The 18817-nt window shown below is 33.1% G+C and overlaps 2 protein-coding genes and 1 long non-coding RNA gene across 5 annotated transcripts; 1 reads left to right on the top strand and 2 right to left on the bottom strand.

The window, feature by feature from the left end:
* Positions 1 to 7717: 7717 nt before the first annotated feature.
* Positions 7718 to 9378, bottom strand: LOC114174286 (uncharacterized). 2 transcript variants are annotated; one of them, XR_014992950.1, is made up of 4 exons: positions 9190 to 9378; positions 8615 to 8786; positions 8438 to 8510; positions 7718 to 8107 (listed from the first exon to the last, which is right to left on the bottom strand). It is a non-coding gene; the product is annotated as an uncharacterized LOC114174286 (long non-coding RNA). The 2 variants fall into 2 exon arrangements; XR_003602674.2 differs by having other exon boundaries at positions 7722 to 8113.
* Positions 9379 to 9527: 149 nt separating this feature from the next.
* LOC114174285 (thioredoxin-like protein YLS8) lies at positions 9528 to 11830 on the top strand. Of its 2 annotated transcripts, XM_028059101.2 has the most exons (3): positions 9528 to 9811; positions 9981 to 10307; positions 11213 to 11830. In XM_028059101.2, the coding sequence occupies exons 1-2, from the start codon at positions 9692 to 9694 to the stop codon at positions 10287 to 10289; spliced, it is 429 nt and encodes a 142-aa protein (XP_027914902.1). In that variant the 5' UTR covers positions 9528 to 9691; the 3' UTR covers positions 10290 to 10307; positions 11213 to 11830. The 2 variants fall into 2 exon arrangements, with proteins under 2 accessions (XP_027914902.1, XP_027914901.1); XM_028059100.2 differs by lacking the exon at positions 11213 to 11830 and having other exon boundaries at positions 9981 to 10448.
* A 3284-nt stretch (positions 11831 to 15114) lies between these two features.
* Positions 15115 to 18608, bottom strand: LOC114166463 (DNAJ heat shock N-terminal domain-containing protein). Its single transcript, XM_028051202.2, has 4 exons — positions 18144 to 18608; positions 16988 to 17244; positions 16482 to 16662; positions 15115 to 16003 (listed from the first exon to the last, which is right to left on the bottom strand). The coding sequence occupies exons 1-4, from the start codon at positions 18576 to 18578 to the stop codon at positions 15386 to 15388; spliced, it is 1491 nt and encodes a 496-aa protein (XP_027907003.1). The 5' UTR covers positions 18579 to 18608; the 3' UTR covers positions 15115 to 15385.
* Positions 18609 to 18817: the final 209 nt, after the last annotated feature.

Below are 18817 nucleotides of genomic sequence, written 5' to 3' on the forward strand. Positions count from 1 at the left end.
AAAACACCTATATTTGATTTGTAGCAACTCTATACAAATATTGTTAGGACCATTATCAATCAAACTAAATTTTAACCATTTAAAAATCAAAATTCTCTATATTTATGTCTTTTAAATAAAGGTTTTTAAATTAAAATATATAATATTTTATTAATTTTACTGTTCAGGTGACCATTTCTTTAAATTTTAACCGTTCTCTTTTTTAAAATTAACACTTTTTAACTAAAAAAACTATCTATAAAATAAATAAAAAATGTGACATCCTATGTAAATAGATTAAATTTACTAAATTAAAACATCGCATAATTATAGTAATAAAAGAGCAATCAGATGAATGGTATGCATAAGGATTCACTATTACAGTCATCCAAGAAAGTGCTTAAAAGATACTAAGGCATATCAAACAAAATGCCATAAACAAGACACAATCTAAAGGGGATCAACAATTTTACAAAAGCAATGCTCCTAGAGCAAGGAATGACAAAAAGGCATTAGGGCCATAAAACTGCTCCTAAGAGCCAAAGATAACAGGACCCACTAAACCGCATCGCTGCTACCATCAGGTCCACCTTCAGCATTTCTCCCCTCTACTCCCACCCACCAATAAGGTAATCATCGAAAAAGAGAAAGCAGGACAAGAACATACACAAAAATGAAAGGGTAAGCTAGTGTAAAATAATTTATCATATTATAGCAAACAGATACTTAAAATAGTTCTCAAGCATGCAACAAAGTAGGCATAAATTCATGGTACAACAAACAAGCAAGACACTATGACTCAATTATCCGGATAAATATAATAAGATCGGATTCACTGGACGCTTGCACTTGTGGTGGCCTCTACTGCTCTGTAGAGCCAATTCCAATGGGTTTCACCCTATCACACATAAGGTTAGCCTTCAAGCATCTAAGGCCATTATCTTGCCAGAGACTAGGGCCTCCCGCTACTCTCACCACTTGGATCAGTTTGCTCTACATGAGACTCACTGATCCTTTAGAGTTTCGGGATGCGATCCTTACTTGAATTCTTATCTTCATTATATACACTACACACCACCATGAGATCTCCCCACGAGACTCATGGAATTACGCCTATCTCACAACCAAAATCATGTTTCTCATATCATTTCCATCACTTTTATTTCATTCATCCAACTCTCATGTTAAAACATCACCAACCCACAAATCCATTATCAATCTCATACTAAGCATGTCAATTTCATTCATAGGATTCAAACAACCAAGCATATTCACGTACATCCTGTTTAGGAAGAGTAATCTAGACAAAACATGCAACAAATCATCCAACCATTCAAGAAAACAGTGTCAGAACGCACCACTGCACTAGCCTCGCTCAAGCTAGAAGCCCTCGCTCAGGCGAGGGAAGTTGCCTCGCTTAAGCTGTAGGCTCTCGCTTAGGCGAGACTGCAACAGTGGCCCTTGGCAGATTTCATGAGCTCTCGCTTAGGCGAGGCCTTCTCGCCTGAGCGAGACGGGGTGTCGCTCAAAACTTGAATGGGCCGCCTGGGCGAGCGCTTGAGGCAGAACCTTGGGCGAGCTTCTGCTATTCTCGCCTAGGCGAAGCGAGCTCGCTTGGGCGAGAATATTAGTTCTCCCCCACGGTTCCCCGCATGCAGGGCAGAAAATAACATAAGACAACATCTAGAATACGAGCCAGCCATTTGCACATGATTAAAAATACCATTCAAGCACCCAAAACATAGAACATAACATAAACATGCAGAAATAACTTTAAAACTTAAAAACCTAGCTTCCCTTACCTTGCTTAGATGCACAAAATGCAACAGACTCGCCACTAAAGAGTATCACAGCTCCAAGAACTATGGTAGTGAGCTGAAACATGGAACCAAGACAACAAGGTATAAGGTTAAACCCTAATCCAACCCACGTATCCAAACAGTGACGAACAAAAGGAGAAAAGACCGGGAAACCTTAAGTTCCAGTAGAGGGATAGGAAAGAAACTGTTTTTCTGAAAAAGAGTAAAGTGAGGTTGTGAGGGGGCTGGACAGAGTATTGGGGTCCCCTAAGGGGTTGGCCTTGGGCCTACGAAAAGGCCAGGCCCAACATGAATAAGCTGAAAAAAGGGTTTACAAAAACTATTTACAACAAAATTATAAAAATTATTTATATTAAATTTTATAATAATAATAATAATAATAATATTAACACATACCACTAGTTATTAATAAGTACGATTACCTTTTTAACTATTTTGTATCAACTAGCTTTAATGTACACAATTCATTATCAATTTCACTTTTATCAATATTTTTCATTTTTATTATTTTATTCTCTAAGTTTTATATCAGTTTTTCTTTTTAATTTGGAAAACTAGTTACTATAACAGACACACCTAAAATTAAATAGATTATTTATTTTATAGTTGCTTTTTATAAACATATGTTTAAAATATAATAATATTTTTTATTTTAATATTTATGATAAAAATTGTTTTTTTAATTTTTTTACCATCAGAAGAAAAAAAGGTGAATAATACACATAGGAACATGTGTTTACACTAATATTAATTTAAAGAGAAAGCACACTGTTGCATTTATTTTGAATACATTTTAATTTGTTGTTTTGAATAAAACACATATAAAATCATTTTGTTTTAAATTCACAGTTAGTAATAGTTTTAGGGTAATTTATGCAAGATTAGAAGTAGGAGTTGATTTGCGCTACTTCATAATAATAAAAAAAAGTTAAATTATACTTTTAGTCCCCATTTTCGTAGTAAAATTTGAATTTGGTCCCTCAATTCTTTTTTATCTCAATTTAGTTCCTATTTTGGAAAATTTGATGCAATCAAGTCTTTTCTGTTAGTGGTGTAGTAACAGTGTTAAATGGGGTGCCACGTGTCAGCTTCTGGATTTTTTAAATTTTTTTTTTATTTTTTGTTTATTTTTTTTAAATTTTTAAAAAAATTAAAAATTTACCGCGTGTCAAGCTGACACCGTGCCACGTGGCAGTGACAGTGCCATGTGTCACTATTATGGCATGTGTCATTTTCTCATTTTCAATTTGGTCCCTGCATTTTAATTTTTGTCTCAATTTAGTCCCATTTTTTTGTAAAAATGATGCAATTTCGTCCCCTCCAAATTGAAACAAAAATTATAAAATGTTATACAAATATTTTTATTAAATTTGATTTTTTTATTCAAATTCATATTTTATTATATATTTTCAATAAAACTAAGTTTATTTAAATTTGTTTCACATTCAATTTTACTTCAAATTGTTTTCAAATTTTAAATTTATTTGTTTTTGATCGTTACATAAACTAGTTAATTTTTCTTAAATTATATAATTGTTATTTTTATACCAACTAAAATATTTGTATAGAAATTATTGAATTTTACACATTTTAAAATTATGCAATTATTTAAAATATAAATTCAAATAAAAAACAATATTAAAGTATAATGTAATAAAATATCAATATAATTTATGAATTTTTTTGTTATTAGCATTATTTTCTATTAACAACTTTAAAATAATTTTAAATAAAGTTTAATATAAAATATAAATTAAAATAAACTTAATCTTGTTAAAAATATTTACTTGAAATATCAATTTTGATAGAAATATTTGTGCACATTTATATAGAAATTAAATTTGGTTTCAATTTAGAGAGAGACAAAATTGCACAATTTTTACAAAAATTGGGACTAAATTAAGACAAAAATTAAAATACTGGGACCAAATTGAGAATAGGAAAATGACACATGGCATAATAGTGACACGTGGCATTATCACTGCCATGTGGCACGATGTCACCTTAACACGTGGCAAATTTTTAATTTTTTAAAATTTTTTAAAAAATGAAAACAAATTCAAAAAAAAATTCAAAAAATCCAGGAACTGACACGTGGCACTTCATCTAACACTGTTACTACACCACTAACAGAAAGGACTTGTTGCATCAAATTTACCAAAATAGGGACCAGATTGAGATAAAAAAGAATTGAGGGACCAAATTCAAATTTTGCTATGAAAATAGGGACTAAAAGTATAATTTAACCTAAAAAAAAGTAATTTTTAATAAGTAATTAGCTTAATGAAAATTTATTTCCAATAACTTTTTGTACAGTCCAAAATATGTTATTATAGTTAGATCCAAACAGAGTCCAATAAATATGAAATCGTAGCGTGAGATTTATATGAAATATTAACACGTGTAAAACCAATAAAAAAAATGATATTTATAACAATATAAAGAAAATCCAACTTATAATAGATTGAATCGGTCAATATATATGTTAATATGGTGTTATATCTTAGATTTATTTTATTTTTTGTCGTACTAACTTATTCATAACAGCATATAAATATTTTCAATCACATATCACATGGAGGTAATGTAACTTAATACTTATTTTATATTCAAATTTCTCTTAATAACTTGTGTATCAGAATTCTTACCGGTGGATTTCTCCCATTTTTGGCGATCAAAGGTTTGGATACATGTGGACTTCAAGGTCCTTCTACCTTCGATCAACCTAAAAAAATTTCGGTAAAAACATTTGGCATTCACTATGGAATTCAGTTAAAACTTTATCATGTCTCCACACTTTATACGATGATCATCTTGTGTAAATATAGTCCATCACTACTAAAATCATCTTACTTGTACTATCATGAACATTCACGATCAGAATTTTGTAATGCCTGCCTCTAAGGAGTCTATTTTGACACTCTACCTCTTTTCTACATTAATATCTTACTATAATGCATTGAAACAGTTTTTTTTTTCTTGTTTTAATAACTTCTACATACACATTCCACATGCCCCTTCTACACGAAGCCATCACTTGTTTCCCATTCATACACAAATCTTAAACACTGTATGAGAGCTATACCATCCAATGCACCAAACTTTTATTAATATGGAAATTCAAAGAAAGATACGATTATCACATCTTGAGTTATATATAATAAAGCCAGAGCTAGTGCACCTAGAATTAAAATAATTTAATGGTCATTTACATACTTGAATGAATTATTTTGGAGTTGAATGATAGTATACTCATATATTAATCTCATGTGTGCATATGAGTACGGGCCCACGACAAAAAGTTATTCAACTTCAATTTTGCTTTAGTGAAAGGATATATATACTCAGGTGCACCTAAGGCATAAACTTTTTGACAAATTTATCACATGATAATATATTCATATTTTAATTATATATTTTCTTTTTTTAATATAATATTATATCATTAAAATAAAGTTGTTACATGATTGATTATTAAAATAATTCTAGAGAAGTTAAGTTTAAATCACTATCTCATTTTATGTAATTAATTTATATTATATATGTCTGGCAAATAAATACTAACGAGTCTATTTCAATAAAGTTCGTTCTGGATTACTTTAAATGTGCCATTGTTATTTTTGTTTGATTTTCTTATATTTTGTTCTGTATAATCCCTCCAAATCTAGCAAAGGAAAGAATAAAGAGACTCCCAAAGTTGTAGGTGCATGACCAATACTTGGTCACCTTCATTTTGGAGTGGTCAAAGAGGACACATGTTGGAAAAGTTCTTTCTGCATCAATGGATTGGACCAAACCAACAAAAGCAAGAAGGCAAGTCCTACTTACAAATCGAAAGTAATTGGATTGATCACAACCATTCTCTACACCAAAAGGAAACAACGTTTCATATGGAGCTTTCTCATTTGTCACAATACAAGAATACAAACTCGTACTTCTCAATCATCAAGTGAAGAGACATTCTCATCCGATGTTATGAACATGGTAGAACTCGAAGAAGCCTATTTAAGAAGACAAAACTGTGATGAAGTCCACAATAACAATAACTTACGAATTGATCAACCTTATGCACAAGATACAAGAAGAAACTAAGGTGAAAGATGGTGAAGTACAAGTGATATTCTCTACCATATTATATGTGCGATTGCTAAAAAAGTGAATTCTTTTTAAAATTTTGTATGAGAAAATTTGTAAAAGGGTTAAAGAAAACTCTAACTAGGACAGACAAGATTCTTAAGTCTATCTTTTATGACTAACCTCCCTTTTCTAAAAGTTTACTTAGTACACATTCAACAATATTTTCCTCTAGAAAACTTATGTGCCTTGCACAATAACCATTTGGATGGTTCCAATATCAACTTACACCATCCTTCTTTAAAAGCCTAAAGCTTCACCAAAATCCTCCTCACAAGAAAAGGGAATTACCCACTACTAGCGCTTGACAAGACAATAGTTTGACAACAAACACAACAAAGAGGATCATCAACTATATCTAAACCTCAAACATGAAATACAAGAAGAGTCTCAAATACGAGAAGAGGTAGCAAAGCAAAGAGTTGTACAACAATACAACACGTGAGTAAAAGAATGAACTTAAGTTCAGAAAAGCGAGAAGAGATAAACTTGAAATTCCTCATAATGCCACTTCATCAGAAGCAACTTCCGACATCAATCAATGACAACGAGCAATACCTTTTACTAGAGATAGCAACATTACATAGAGAGGACTAGGAAGAGATTAATCTAGATTCTTTGCAAAAAATAACGACCCAACCCGAGTACCAAAAGTCCACACTCATAATTCAAATCAGAAAGCATGATAATACTGGCCAAATAAGCAAATTGCTTCTTAGCGAGAAATAAACGTGACAATGATTAGATAAATGATCGATAACTATACTCTGTAAGTCCAAATTGGATTATTCCACTGATAATTGTTTGACGTAGGACAAGTCTGAACCACAAAAATATGGGAACTCAGCACAAATAGACAAGAAATCGGCTGAGATGAATTTTATACAAGAAGTATAGGATAAGGCCCATGACATCAGAAATATCCCAAAGAATACACTGTCGAGCTTGATATAACACGGGATGAGGCTCGTGGTATCATAAAAACCTCAAACATTTAGCTTTTACTTTAATGTTTTGTAGCAGATCGATGCAAATAAGTGTGTACTCTTTATTCTTCACCCTGTTTTTTCCTAAAATAGGTTTTGCTATGTAAGGTTTTAACAAGACATCACATACACTTTATATTTCATAAGTACATGAATAGCATTCGAACTTGCGACTAGTCTACAAATTCGAGCCCAATGTCTAAATATACGATTACTCAATAAATATGAGCCTAATGTCCAAATATGTGACTACTCAATAAATCCAAGCATAAGCGTCAAAATATGTGACTACTCGATAAATCTGAGCATAAGCGTCAAAATATGTGACTACTCAGTAAATTCGAGCATGAGTATTCGAAATATGCGACTACTTTGAGCATGAGTGTTTGAATATGCGACTACTCGGTAAATCCAAGCCTAGTGTCCAAACTTACGACTAATCGGTAAATCCAAGCCCAATGTCCGAACTTATGACTACTCGATAAATCTTAATCCAGTGTTCAAATATGTGACTACTCGGTATATCCGAGCATGAGTGTAAAAATATGTGACTACTCAGTAAATTTGAGCATGAGTGTCAAATATATGACTACTTAGTAAATGCAAGCATGAGTGTCCAACCATGGACCAACTTGGAAAATACTAAGTATTTTATGAGTGTTCGACCATGGACCCACTTGGAAAACACTTCAAGTACATTAGAGTTCAACCATGGACTTACAAGTGTTTGATTATGAACTTACTCAGAAAAATTAGAGTATAATTAAGTGTCCAAGAGCATGACGATATCGATGCCCAAGTGCAACCCAACTATGAGCTAAAAACAACATAAAACTCATCCAAGAGCTAAATGTAACATAAAACTGAGCATAAAGAACTAAAAACAACATATAAACTCGTTCATTTAATAACTTGATCCACCTGCAAAAGTTAACTTTCGAACTCAGGGGCTTATCTGCATACCCAACCCAAAATATATTGTTATTGTCAGACCCAAAATGACATAACACTAACACAAAAAGTGCCTATAACGTCTGTTATTTTCAGCTTTTGACATTTGTAAAAATACTGACATCATATATGGTGACGTTAAAATTAACGTTTGAAAATAAAACTGATGTTAGCTAACGTCGGAAATAAGGTGCCCGACGTCCCTTTACGTTTGTTTGATCAGCACTCGACGTTCAACTGGCGCTAACAGAAAGGAAAAAAAGGCTGAAATTGACAGTTGAAATTGGCCCTAACAATGTAATAATAATATTAAAAAATAAAAACAAAATTAAAATTATTTTAACATGGAACAAATCTAATAATAAATATAAATTTTATTCCAAATTTATCAACTAAATTTATCAATTATCATAAAATCAACAAAATACATTAAAATCATTTTAACATGCAACCCATCTTATAATAAATCAAAATTTTATTCCAAACATTTAAAAAATCATAATTTTCGTAATAAAAAAAAAAGCACCAAAAAGTAATGTACAAAATAAGAGGAAAATTAAAACTAACCTCTAGTAGCAAGTTCAAGGATGCAGATGAAGGAGGAGGAGGCGAAATTCACGGTGCAAAGGGGAAGAAAACCCTACATTAATGTGAAATGGAGACCAAAACAAAATCCAATCGGTTCAAAATGTCTAAATCAGTGCACAAATCAAAACTCAACAAGATTTCTGGCAAAAAACTCACCTATGGAGGTTGCGATGGCCGGCGGAACGCAGAGGTCACCTCACGAAGAAGAGAAACAATGTCATGTCACGGTGCTGTTATGCCCTATAAAAGGGGGGATACCCGACGTTGCGTGACGTCGGGCACATATCCAACAGATGTCAAGTTCGCGTGATGTCGGGCGCGTGGATAACTGACATTAAAGGACGTTGGGGCTTAGGTGGACAGACGTCAAAATTGACGTTTTATTTACAAAAATACCACAGGTCATTTTTGACGTCTGTGTTCCTTTTAGCAGACGTTAAGTGGGTAACGTTATAGCCACTTTTTATGGTAGTGTAATAAGCATGAGATTCAAGTGTGAGATCTATATGAAATATTAACACCCCTCAAATCAGAGAAAAAATTGTATTTATGATAAGATAAACATAATCTAGTTATAATAAACTAAATATAGTTATTATATCTGTTAATCTATCTTGAACTTATCTTATTTATTGTCATACTAACAAATTTATGAAAGCCTATAAATACCCCTAATCAAAGGGAATAATCTAACTTAATATTCATCCTATATTCAAATATTTCTTACTAACTTGAATGTCAAAATTCTTGTAGGTGGACTTCCTCTTTTTGGCAATCAGGAGCTCAAACACGGATGGACATCAAACTCCTGAATCATGCATAGACATCAAACTCTTTCCACCTGGGATCAACCTATCAACCTAGCAAAATTATGATAAAAACACTTTTGATTATAATTAGAAATTAAGTTTATGATTCTTTTCGAATTTTAATTATTTTGAAAGTCTACAACAAGCATATAAAGAAACAAAAAATGTTATTTAATAAAATAAAACCGTCAATAAACAGTTCCTTAATTTTATGAACATTAAAAGTTTGTTAGCTAAAAGAAATTGGACGGGCCAGTAATAATTGGGCTTGGAAATTTGCTTTCTACACCAATGCAGCCACCTACTGAAGCAATAAAAGTCACAGTCCAAACCAAAATCAATAACTGTTGCGTTTGAGTCGAAAGCTGGAAGTGATTCTCAGTTAGGGTTCCAAGAAATCAAGAAGAAGAAGAAGAAGAAGAAGATGTCGTATCTGTTGCCTCACTTGCACTCCGGCTGGGCCGTCGATCAAGCAATCCTCGCCGAAGAAGAGCGTCTCGTCATTATCCGATTTGGTCACGATTGGGACGAAACCTGCATGCAGGTAATTCTCAATTTCAATTTCAATTTCATGTCATGAATTTGAGTTTTATGCTGCAAATAATGAATTTCGTATTTTGAATTTTGAATTTCAAACTGATTAAACCTCATATTGTGAACTGTGCTGGTTTCGATTTGAATTGCAATTATTTCTGATTAAATTGGGAGAATAGATGGACGAGGTGTTGGCCTCGGTGGCGGAGACGATAAAGAACTTCGCGGTGATATACCTGGTGGACATAACGGAGGTGCCGGATTTCAACACCATGTACGAGCTCTACGATCCTTCGACGGTCATGTTCTTCTTCAGGAACAAGCACATCATGATCGATCTCGGCACTGGAAACAACAACAAGATCAATTGGGCTCTCAAGGACAAGCAGGAGTTCATTGACATCGTCGAGACTGTTTACCGCGGCGCGAGGAAGGGTCGCGGTCTCGTCATCGCTCCCAAAGATTACTCCACCAAATACCGCTACTGATTCATGCGGATCTGTAAAGTAAAACAAACGAACTACTCTGCCATGTTACTTATGTGGTGGTGGTTGTGTGATTGATTGTTCTGATATGCAATCTAAACCCTGTTGAAAAAATATTTCTAATTTAAAATTTAAATTAAAAATATATTTGTCTGTTTTAAATCTGTTTTTTTATTAAGTAAATTACCCACTACCACTATCTTTCATTTACATTTTGTTTCAATTACAATGTCGTGTACATTTTAGTTTTTTTTTCTTGTGGCTGATAAGTTCTTATAAATAGATCGTTGCAGAAAAGCAAAAATACACAGGATATAGTTTTCCAATTTGCATTTATCTTATAAAAAAAAATTTGTTCTAAAAATATTGGAGCATTGCTGTTCATGGGTGGAGAACTCTTTCTCTAGACAAGAATGGTTCAACAAAAAGAACATTATGTTGTTTTAAAGCGCATTATAAAGACAGTTCATTGCGCTCTTCATCCTAGGCTGCTAATAAACTCTTTCCTTCCCTTAAATTTATTATTATGTTGGTAATTACAAACATTATTTGTGTTTTAATTCTTATGAAGAATATCACTGTTCAGAGTTATTAGTCTAATTTTCTATATTAAACTATTATCTAACAAACCCAATTCATTTGCCTGGCTTGGCTGACATGTCATTTGAGTGAACTACCACCTCAATGATTTGAAATTACTCTTGTCATTTGCTGAATAGTGTTGTTTCAATAATTATTTAGTTTTGCATTAGTGAGTGTTTGTTTTTACATTGAATTCTCTAGAACAACGATTTTAGGGGTTTAGTTTTCTGTAGAGGAATTGATTCTGCAATTAGATTTGATATGGTTTTTGCATTTTATAGTTTAATCAGGGTTGTTGATACGTTGGATTCAACTTTTGGTCTTACCCAATGTTTACATAATAGGTACACGAGAAAGTATGCAGAAAGCCTACAATTATAGCAACTAGAAGTCAAGTGGTATTTGGTTCACATCCCTGGAATTTGAAAACCAATTGAAACACAATCCAATTATAAGCAAAAACTACAGGCTTGGTTCTGGAAAATGGGGCACTACTTCATGTTTAGCTTGCAAACTGGAACAATAAACTTTCGATCGAGTAATTGACTTTTTCCTTCAAACACAATCTACTTTTATGTCACAGTATTAAGGGTAGATGACACCAGAAGTTGATAAATCTCTGCCCCCCTACTTGAAAAATAGTGAAGGGCCTGAAATGCAATTCATCTCCCAATCACATTTGTCAATTTTGGGACCCTGTGAATGCAATTTATATAGCAGCTTTATCTTAGTCTTGAATGTCTGTGAATTGTATGCAACAGTACTTGCAGTTTTGTCTTAGTTTTCCACAATATCAATTATTTCTATGGGCCTTGTCAAGAATGAAATCTTAGTAGAATTATCCTTCGGAAATAACGAGGATGAATTGAGATGGGATTCCCAATTCATATCAACTGAACCTGTACCTTGAACTTGAAGTACAAAATTTGGTCTTGAATAAAATACTCTTCTATTACTCGTCATTTTATCAAAAATTATTTTCATTTTGGCTTATTTGTGAACACCTTATTAAACTCTAAACTCTGGAAAAAATTGTATTTGTCTTTTGCTGAATAGTGGTGTCGTTTGAATAACTTTTTTTTTTCAAATGTCATGTACTCAAATTGGAGTTTTTCCATGCCTGGTTCAACACCTAATCAATGATTTTTAAGCAGACTGAAAGTTTAATTCTTCTAATATGTTTTGACAATTTCTTTTTTCTATTATATACAATTGAATGAAGTTGTTTCAAAAATTTTAATTTTTCTCTAAATTTTTAACGATTAATTTTAATGAGAGACAGTTATCAATTTTAATTTAAAGAAAGAGAGTTATTAATTTTAATTTAAAGAAAAAGTACACCATTGCATTGACTTTGAACTAAGGAAACATAGTATTTAAATTTTTTATTATATTAAAATTATATAATATATACATATAATTTTTTCTATATAATTTTATCATTAATATACTCTTTTATTTTTATGAATAATTAATGAAAACAGTACAATTTAAATAATATATAATTTTGTAAGAAAAATATTTAAAAAATTATTTAAAGGTTATTTTTAATAGGAAAAGATATTTAATTTCTTTAATTAAGAGACCGTAATAGTTTTAATTTATTGTTGTGAATAAAATTCAAGGACCTTAAACTACGTGATGAGAGGAGCAGTGCCCTTGAGTTTCAGGGCTTTGTCCTTTACCTCCCGGGGCAGGAGAGACCAGAGCTTGTGGATGCTGACCATGGCCCAGTCGTCATTTCTCTGCTCTCTGTCTTCGGCCGCACGAAACCTTAATACAAGAAAATTATCTTCATAAAAGAGAAAAAAAACTGAACTTCATTATTCTTTTAGTTATGTAGTTTCTCAAACCACGTATCTGAAGCAACCAACCAACGTAGCAAACACAAACATTTATGGATGGAATAACCGCATTTAACTGCTTCAACAAGGTTTTGGCAAAAACTTCACTCTTCTTCGTTAATGTTTTCTTCCTTTTGAATATTCTTTATTGTCATGACTGTGCTACCATTTCTGAAAGTTTTCTGCATTTTGAAAGTGTGTAATCGCGATCTCTTCTGTTCTTTGCTACCCTTTGGTATTTCTTTCCTGTGCGTCTCTCTTCTTTTTCCTGCTCCCTCCGCTAATACAAACAAAGGTATGTATATATAGTATTTACATTTGAAGCACCGAGACTTATTGTCATGACTGTGACTTACATTGCATTTGAAACTGAACTGTACACAACTCAAGAAGGAAACACAAAAGTTGTTTATATGTAATAACATCACTTCGCATTCAGTCTGTTCTGAAAGAAAATATAAGTAAAGAATTTCAGACTTGGAACAAGTAAATGGAATTTGAAGGTTGTTTTACTGACTTTATACTTACTCCATTTCTTTTGTGTTATTTTTTAACATCAGCATCCTGCAATAGATTTTTTTATTGTCATACATTGTTTTCTCAAAAATTTGAGTCTGCTATTAGAAGTTAATATATTGATTGTTATTTGCAGTAACATTTTTCATGCATGTATATTTATTCTTTTGCCATATTTTGTATTTGATTTCAGAATTTCTCACGGCTACAGCAGTCTGCATTACGTTTAGTTGACATGGAAATTCCAGTAAAGAAGCAATGTTGGAAACCTAATGAATTCAAAAGTTACAATTTCTTCTTTCTAATTCCATTTCTAAATTTTAGGGAATAACTGATCCTATGCTTTACATTGGAATTTTGTTCAGTATGTTTGCATGGCCTGTAGAAGATCATTGTACAGGTACATCTTAGCACTATCTCCTTTTCCACTTCCCTATCCGTCGATCATTGTTTGACTTTAACTTGCCTGAGATATTGACATATATATATATATATATATATATATATATATATATATATATATATATATATATATATATATATATATATTTCTATCTTCTTCACAGCATAAATTATCATCACTCAGGTGAAAGTAAAACCTGGTATGGAGTGCCTGGCTATGAAGACTCTCATTTTGAAAAGACTGTCTTACAACAAGTGTATTGCAATATGATCTTAACAAAACATGGAGATGCTGGAGCTTTCAGGTTTCTTGCACAAAAAACTTCCATGTTCCCACCAAATGTTATGTTACAACATGATGTGGAAGTTTACAAGGCTGTACTGAATCTAGGAAAGTTTGTCACACCTTTCCTAGAGCATATCATGCTGGATTTAGTCATGGTAATATTTCATTCTCTTCTCGGTTGTAGTGTGATTTTGACTGCACATGGTCAGAGACATACAGTTATACAACTTCAAGTCTTAGATATGGATTAGAGTTTTGATTTTCAGAAATGGTCACGGTAAAGATTTTTTATTCTTAGTAATCGGAGATAATTTTAAGTTATCCAAATACATCAGGTTTGCTGATATACCGCATATGCCACAGGGATTGTTATGTGGCTTACCTGCTATGCAAGTACTTCTTTTCTCATCCAATTTGTCTTTGCCATGGTAAGACATCATTTTGAGAATTGTTAGTTCAATTTGCTTGCTTTCATTGATATCTTAGATGTAGATTTCGTGATGCTTTGAGACGTGTTAACTTTCAGTTTGTTTGGAACATGATTTGGTTCTTAATGACTTGTTTTTCGGCTGTGTTCATTGTATCATGCAGACATTGCACCGCATACTTGTGTATGTGGAAGGTATTATTCTATTTTCAAAAGGAATGCTGCAATGAAACATTCTCAGTATCAAGTTTATTCTCCTGTAACAGAAATGAATGCATCAAACATCTTGAGGTATGTGGAAAAATTGGTAAAGGCATTTTTGATGGATTGGCTTTGACACTTCAAAATCTTAAAATATACCTCTCTTTTCTTGCATCACAAGTTAAAGGGGTCTAATTCATTTCCATTTTTTTTTTAAATTAAAACTGAAAGCAGGATAATCCTTGGCAGCAAGAAAAGAGTGTGAGAGGAACTGCTAATTCTCCAGGTGCAGCATCTAAACCGAAAACACAAGTAGCTGACTGCATTAAGCACAGTGTTGAAAATAAGACAAGAATGCTGCATTGGACAAACAATGGGCCTCCATCTGTGAAGGGTACCAATAGCCCAGAAATCATTTATAACTTGAGAAAATGGAAATCAAATTGATTCTATAAATTCCTGCAACAACTTCTGCGGGAAAACATCCAAAAATTGAGTCTGAAAAAGTAAAATAAGCTATTAACATGTAGCGATATCCAAAATATAAGGATAAAAATTGGTTCATAAGCGTTCACCAAAATATTGTGTTGTCAATATTTAAGGGAAGTGAACAAAGTCACCTCCGAGACATGTGGGGGCAAAGCTACAAGAAAGTGGTCAACATTAAATCCCAACAAACACCAGAGTTTCAGGAATTGATGAAGTATGGCATTCTTAATGGAGAAGTTGTTATACATAATCTACTGTGATTCATGTGCAATTTTATATACCTTACACCTTATTACTTGTATTGTATCTATATATCTTTGCTACTAAACTTTAAAGTACCTAATATGTACTTCTATCTATTTTTACTTCCAATTAAGGCTAAAAGTTCTGTAATTGCCATTCCAATCATGTACCATGTAGCTGCTGCCAGTATGCTCTGCAACCAAGAGCTATTAACAATATCCAGAGCAAGAGAACCACCCACATGTTCTTGCAACTCAGGTGTTGACCCAAGTGTGTGTACATGAACTGTAACCACTGCAGTCAATGCAGTAACCATTGGTAGTCCCCATCTAATAGGGCTATTTTGATTCTCATATGATTCATGATCAATTTCCTTTGTGTTTTTCTGTCCTTTAACTGAAGGCTTCTCAGGTGGGGTTGGAGTAGCAGTAGTTGTAGTTGAAGAAGGAAGGACATGAGTTGAAGGAGTCCAATAATCCTCTGGATGAATACAATTTAATGGGGCTTGATGTTTGGTCCTTGTCCTTTCTCTGACTTTCTTCCTTGCAGCTGCGTCTCTGAGCTTGCTGATATCTGGTTCAGGCAATTTATATACAACTCTTGTCATGCTTTTTTCAGATTTTGATGAGCCACTGCTTGCACTAGGTGTTTGCCAGTATAACCAATTGGAAATTGATCTTATTGCTTGAATTGCTGACATTCTTGATTGTCTTTGGAGGTCTGTTTCCTGTAAGCAATGTACTCTAGTCAATCCACAAAATGGAGAAAGAGTACTGGATTATGATGCACAGCTAAGATATGTGTATCGGATACAACACGTTGATACGTTTATTTTAAAAATAATAGGATGTGATACATGATATAAATTATTGAAAAATGTATTAAAAAATGTACAAAATTCTTGAAAATATGATAAATATATGATTGTTATCATGTGAATTCAACTTAAAATAAACACGGTGAAAAAAAAATTATAAATTATTGTCATTATAAAAGTATTATTGTTTTATAGATTAGATATCTCATAAATAAGTATTGATAAAGTATCCTAAAGTATCGAACATGGAAAGGTTATCCAAATTGAAGTATCGGTGCATCATAGGTAATGATTAAGGAATGCAAGCATGAAAGTTTAGCATAATGAAGACAATTTGTCATGTCCATTCTTGTTCTCTATGTATTACCCCATTACATTTCAAACTAACCTTAGAAGACTTGGAAGCTTTTTGTTTTGATTCTTGGAATCTAGTTTGAAACTTCTCCACGTCTACAAATATGTTAGCAACACGAGCACCTGCTGTATGAGCTGCGCCTACTCTTACATTGCCACGTGGTTGCTTGGACATCAAGAACTCCAAAGCTGCAAGGTTGGACCTCTCAACAACTCTAGTTTGTTCAAAAGCATAAGAAGAATGATTATTCACAAGAAGTGAAATGGAAAAGGGAGAATCGTGATTTAAAATCTCCTGACCAAGATACTTTTCACATTAACAACAAAACAACAAAAGTCTTTTCCTATTAATTCAGATTGCTACATGAATTCACCACAGTGATGATGATGCTATAGTGTGCCTGAAGGTGTGAAAAAATTTACAACAAAATATGGCACTACACTATTCTAAGTATCAAGAATATCATCCGATGTAAATCAGAACAAGTAACGTATTGTAAAGGTAACAATAAAGAAAATCTCATGATTCTCTGAACTTACGAAATGCAATTAACAGGGCAAGATTCTATTGCCTCATCAATTTTTTGTGGGGAATCAGCCCACTGAGCAACAACCCTTGCTCTTCCATAAACTGATTCAACAGCAAAAGTCTTTTCTGCTAACAGTGCACATTTGAGGCAGCCAACACATTTGATCTCGTCAACAAATATTGCTCGCTGCTCACTTTCTGATCCACACCAAACCGAGTATATGGGTCTGCCTGTGAAGCCTTTGAATTCTGAACTCTTTGCTTGCTCCTGCACCACATGAACACTTTCTTGCATAAACAGCCAACCCAAACAAATTCAAACACTATCCAAAAACATGGATTCACTGATACTTTCTCCCAGTTCAAACGCAAAATTTTATGTTTTTCTGCTTTTCTCTGTCCATGAAACAAACAGTGTATCCATCTCATGACCCAAACACTATTTCATAATCAAAGACTGGAAATGGACTAAGCCCCAATTTGGATAAACTCCTGAACAAACACTTCAAAGGAAAAAAAAAAAAAAGACAAAATGAGTCAAATTTCTGGTATAAGTTAAGAGTAACAGACAACCGTAACAGTTTAATTTCCTTGGACTCAGACAATTAATCAATCAAAATTATGACTTTTATGATAATTGTTGTAAAACTCAACAAGCTCCTTGGCTTTTTCAAAAAATCACTTCTAACTTTTTGTCTATTAACACGACAAACTTAAGAGAACCTGACATTCTTGCATACAAAAGCTAGCTTTTTTACAATTAAAAAGCTCTCCACAGAAGCTCATCCAAACTGCTCCTAAAACTTGAATAGGATAGAAGAAAAAAAATCAATTAGTCATAGAACCACAAGTGATGAATTGACAGGAACTTCAAAACATGAGACGAGTAATGAAAGGTTTGGCTTTATTGAATGCCCTCAAGAAATTTGAGGGAATTGAAGCTAGGAGGATGTTCGTGTGGAACTTGTCCTTACCCAGTTCCAAATTTCGATGGAACAGTTTGTGAATCAAAACCAGGATTCAATTGTACAAGATGGATCAACTTGATTTATTGACACGATATACTAACCTCAATATAATATAAAGCTAAATTGTATAACTATACAAGTATAATACCCTTACAATTGAATCAAAAGCAAGTCGTAGGAACTGTGGAAGAGAAAAAACCTTATCATAGGCATGGCGTGCATTTGGGTCAGAGAGAATGGCATAAGCTTCATTAAGTATGATGGCCATGTCATGACCAGCAGGGCCAGCAATGTCAGGGTGGCAGCGCTTCTGAAGATTGCGATATGCCACTTTCACCTCTGACTGATCACACGAGCTGTCTATGCCCAGAAGCTCATACAAGTCAAAGTCTATCACAGAAGATGATGATGATGATGATGCCTTGCATGTGAGGATGGAGGTGGATGCATTAGACTTTGAAAAAGACTTGTTGTGGAGGCTTGAAGGGTGAAATCCCAGTGGCTTTTTGATGATGTGTGAAGGAAGGCATAGAGATGCAGATGCAGATGAAGCAGTGGCCATGTTCATGGCGATGTTGGTGTTGAGGGAAGAATGAGTGTGAGAAGAACAAGGCATGGAAAGAGGATAAGACATTATCGGATCATATGGTAGAGTTTGAAAACTTTGGTACTGCCATATAAGAACATGACCCACGACAGCGAACCATGTAAGATATTTTGCCTTCTCACTTCACTTTTCCTGAAAAGGATGCAAGATACTTATATTTCAACATAAACTAGATTTTTTAAGATTTCATTTTCTAAATTTTTCTTAACATAGTCTCATTTAATATATGTTATTTTTTTTAAGATTTAAATATGTTTTTGTTTTCC

Source organism: Vigna unguiculata, chromosome 2 (genome assembly GCF_037176805.1).
Source record: "Vigna unguiculata cultivar grain cowpea cultivar isolate G323 ecotype 2 chromosome 2, ASM3717680v1, whole genome shotgun sequence".
NCBI classification, from domain to species: domain Eukaryota; kingdom Viridiplantae; phylum Streptophyta; class Magnoliopsida; order Fabales; family Fabaceae; genus Vigna; species Vigna unguiculata.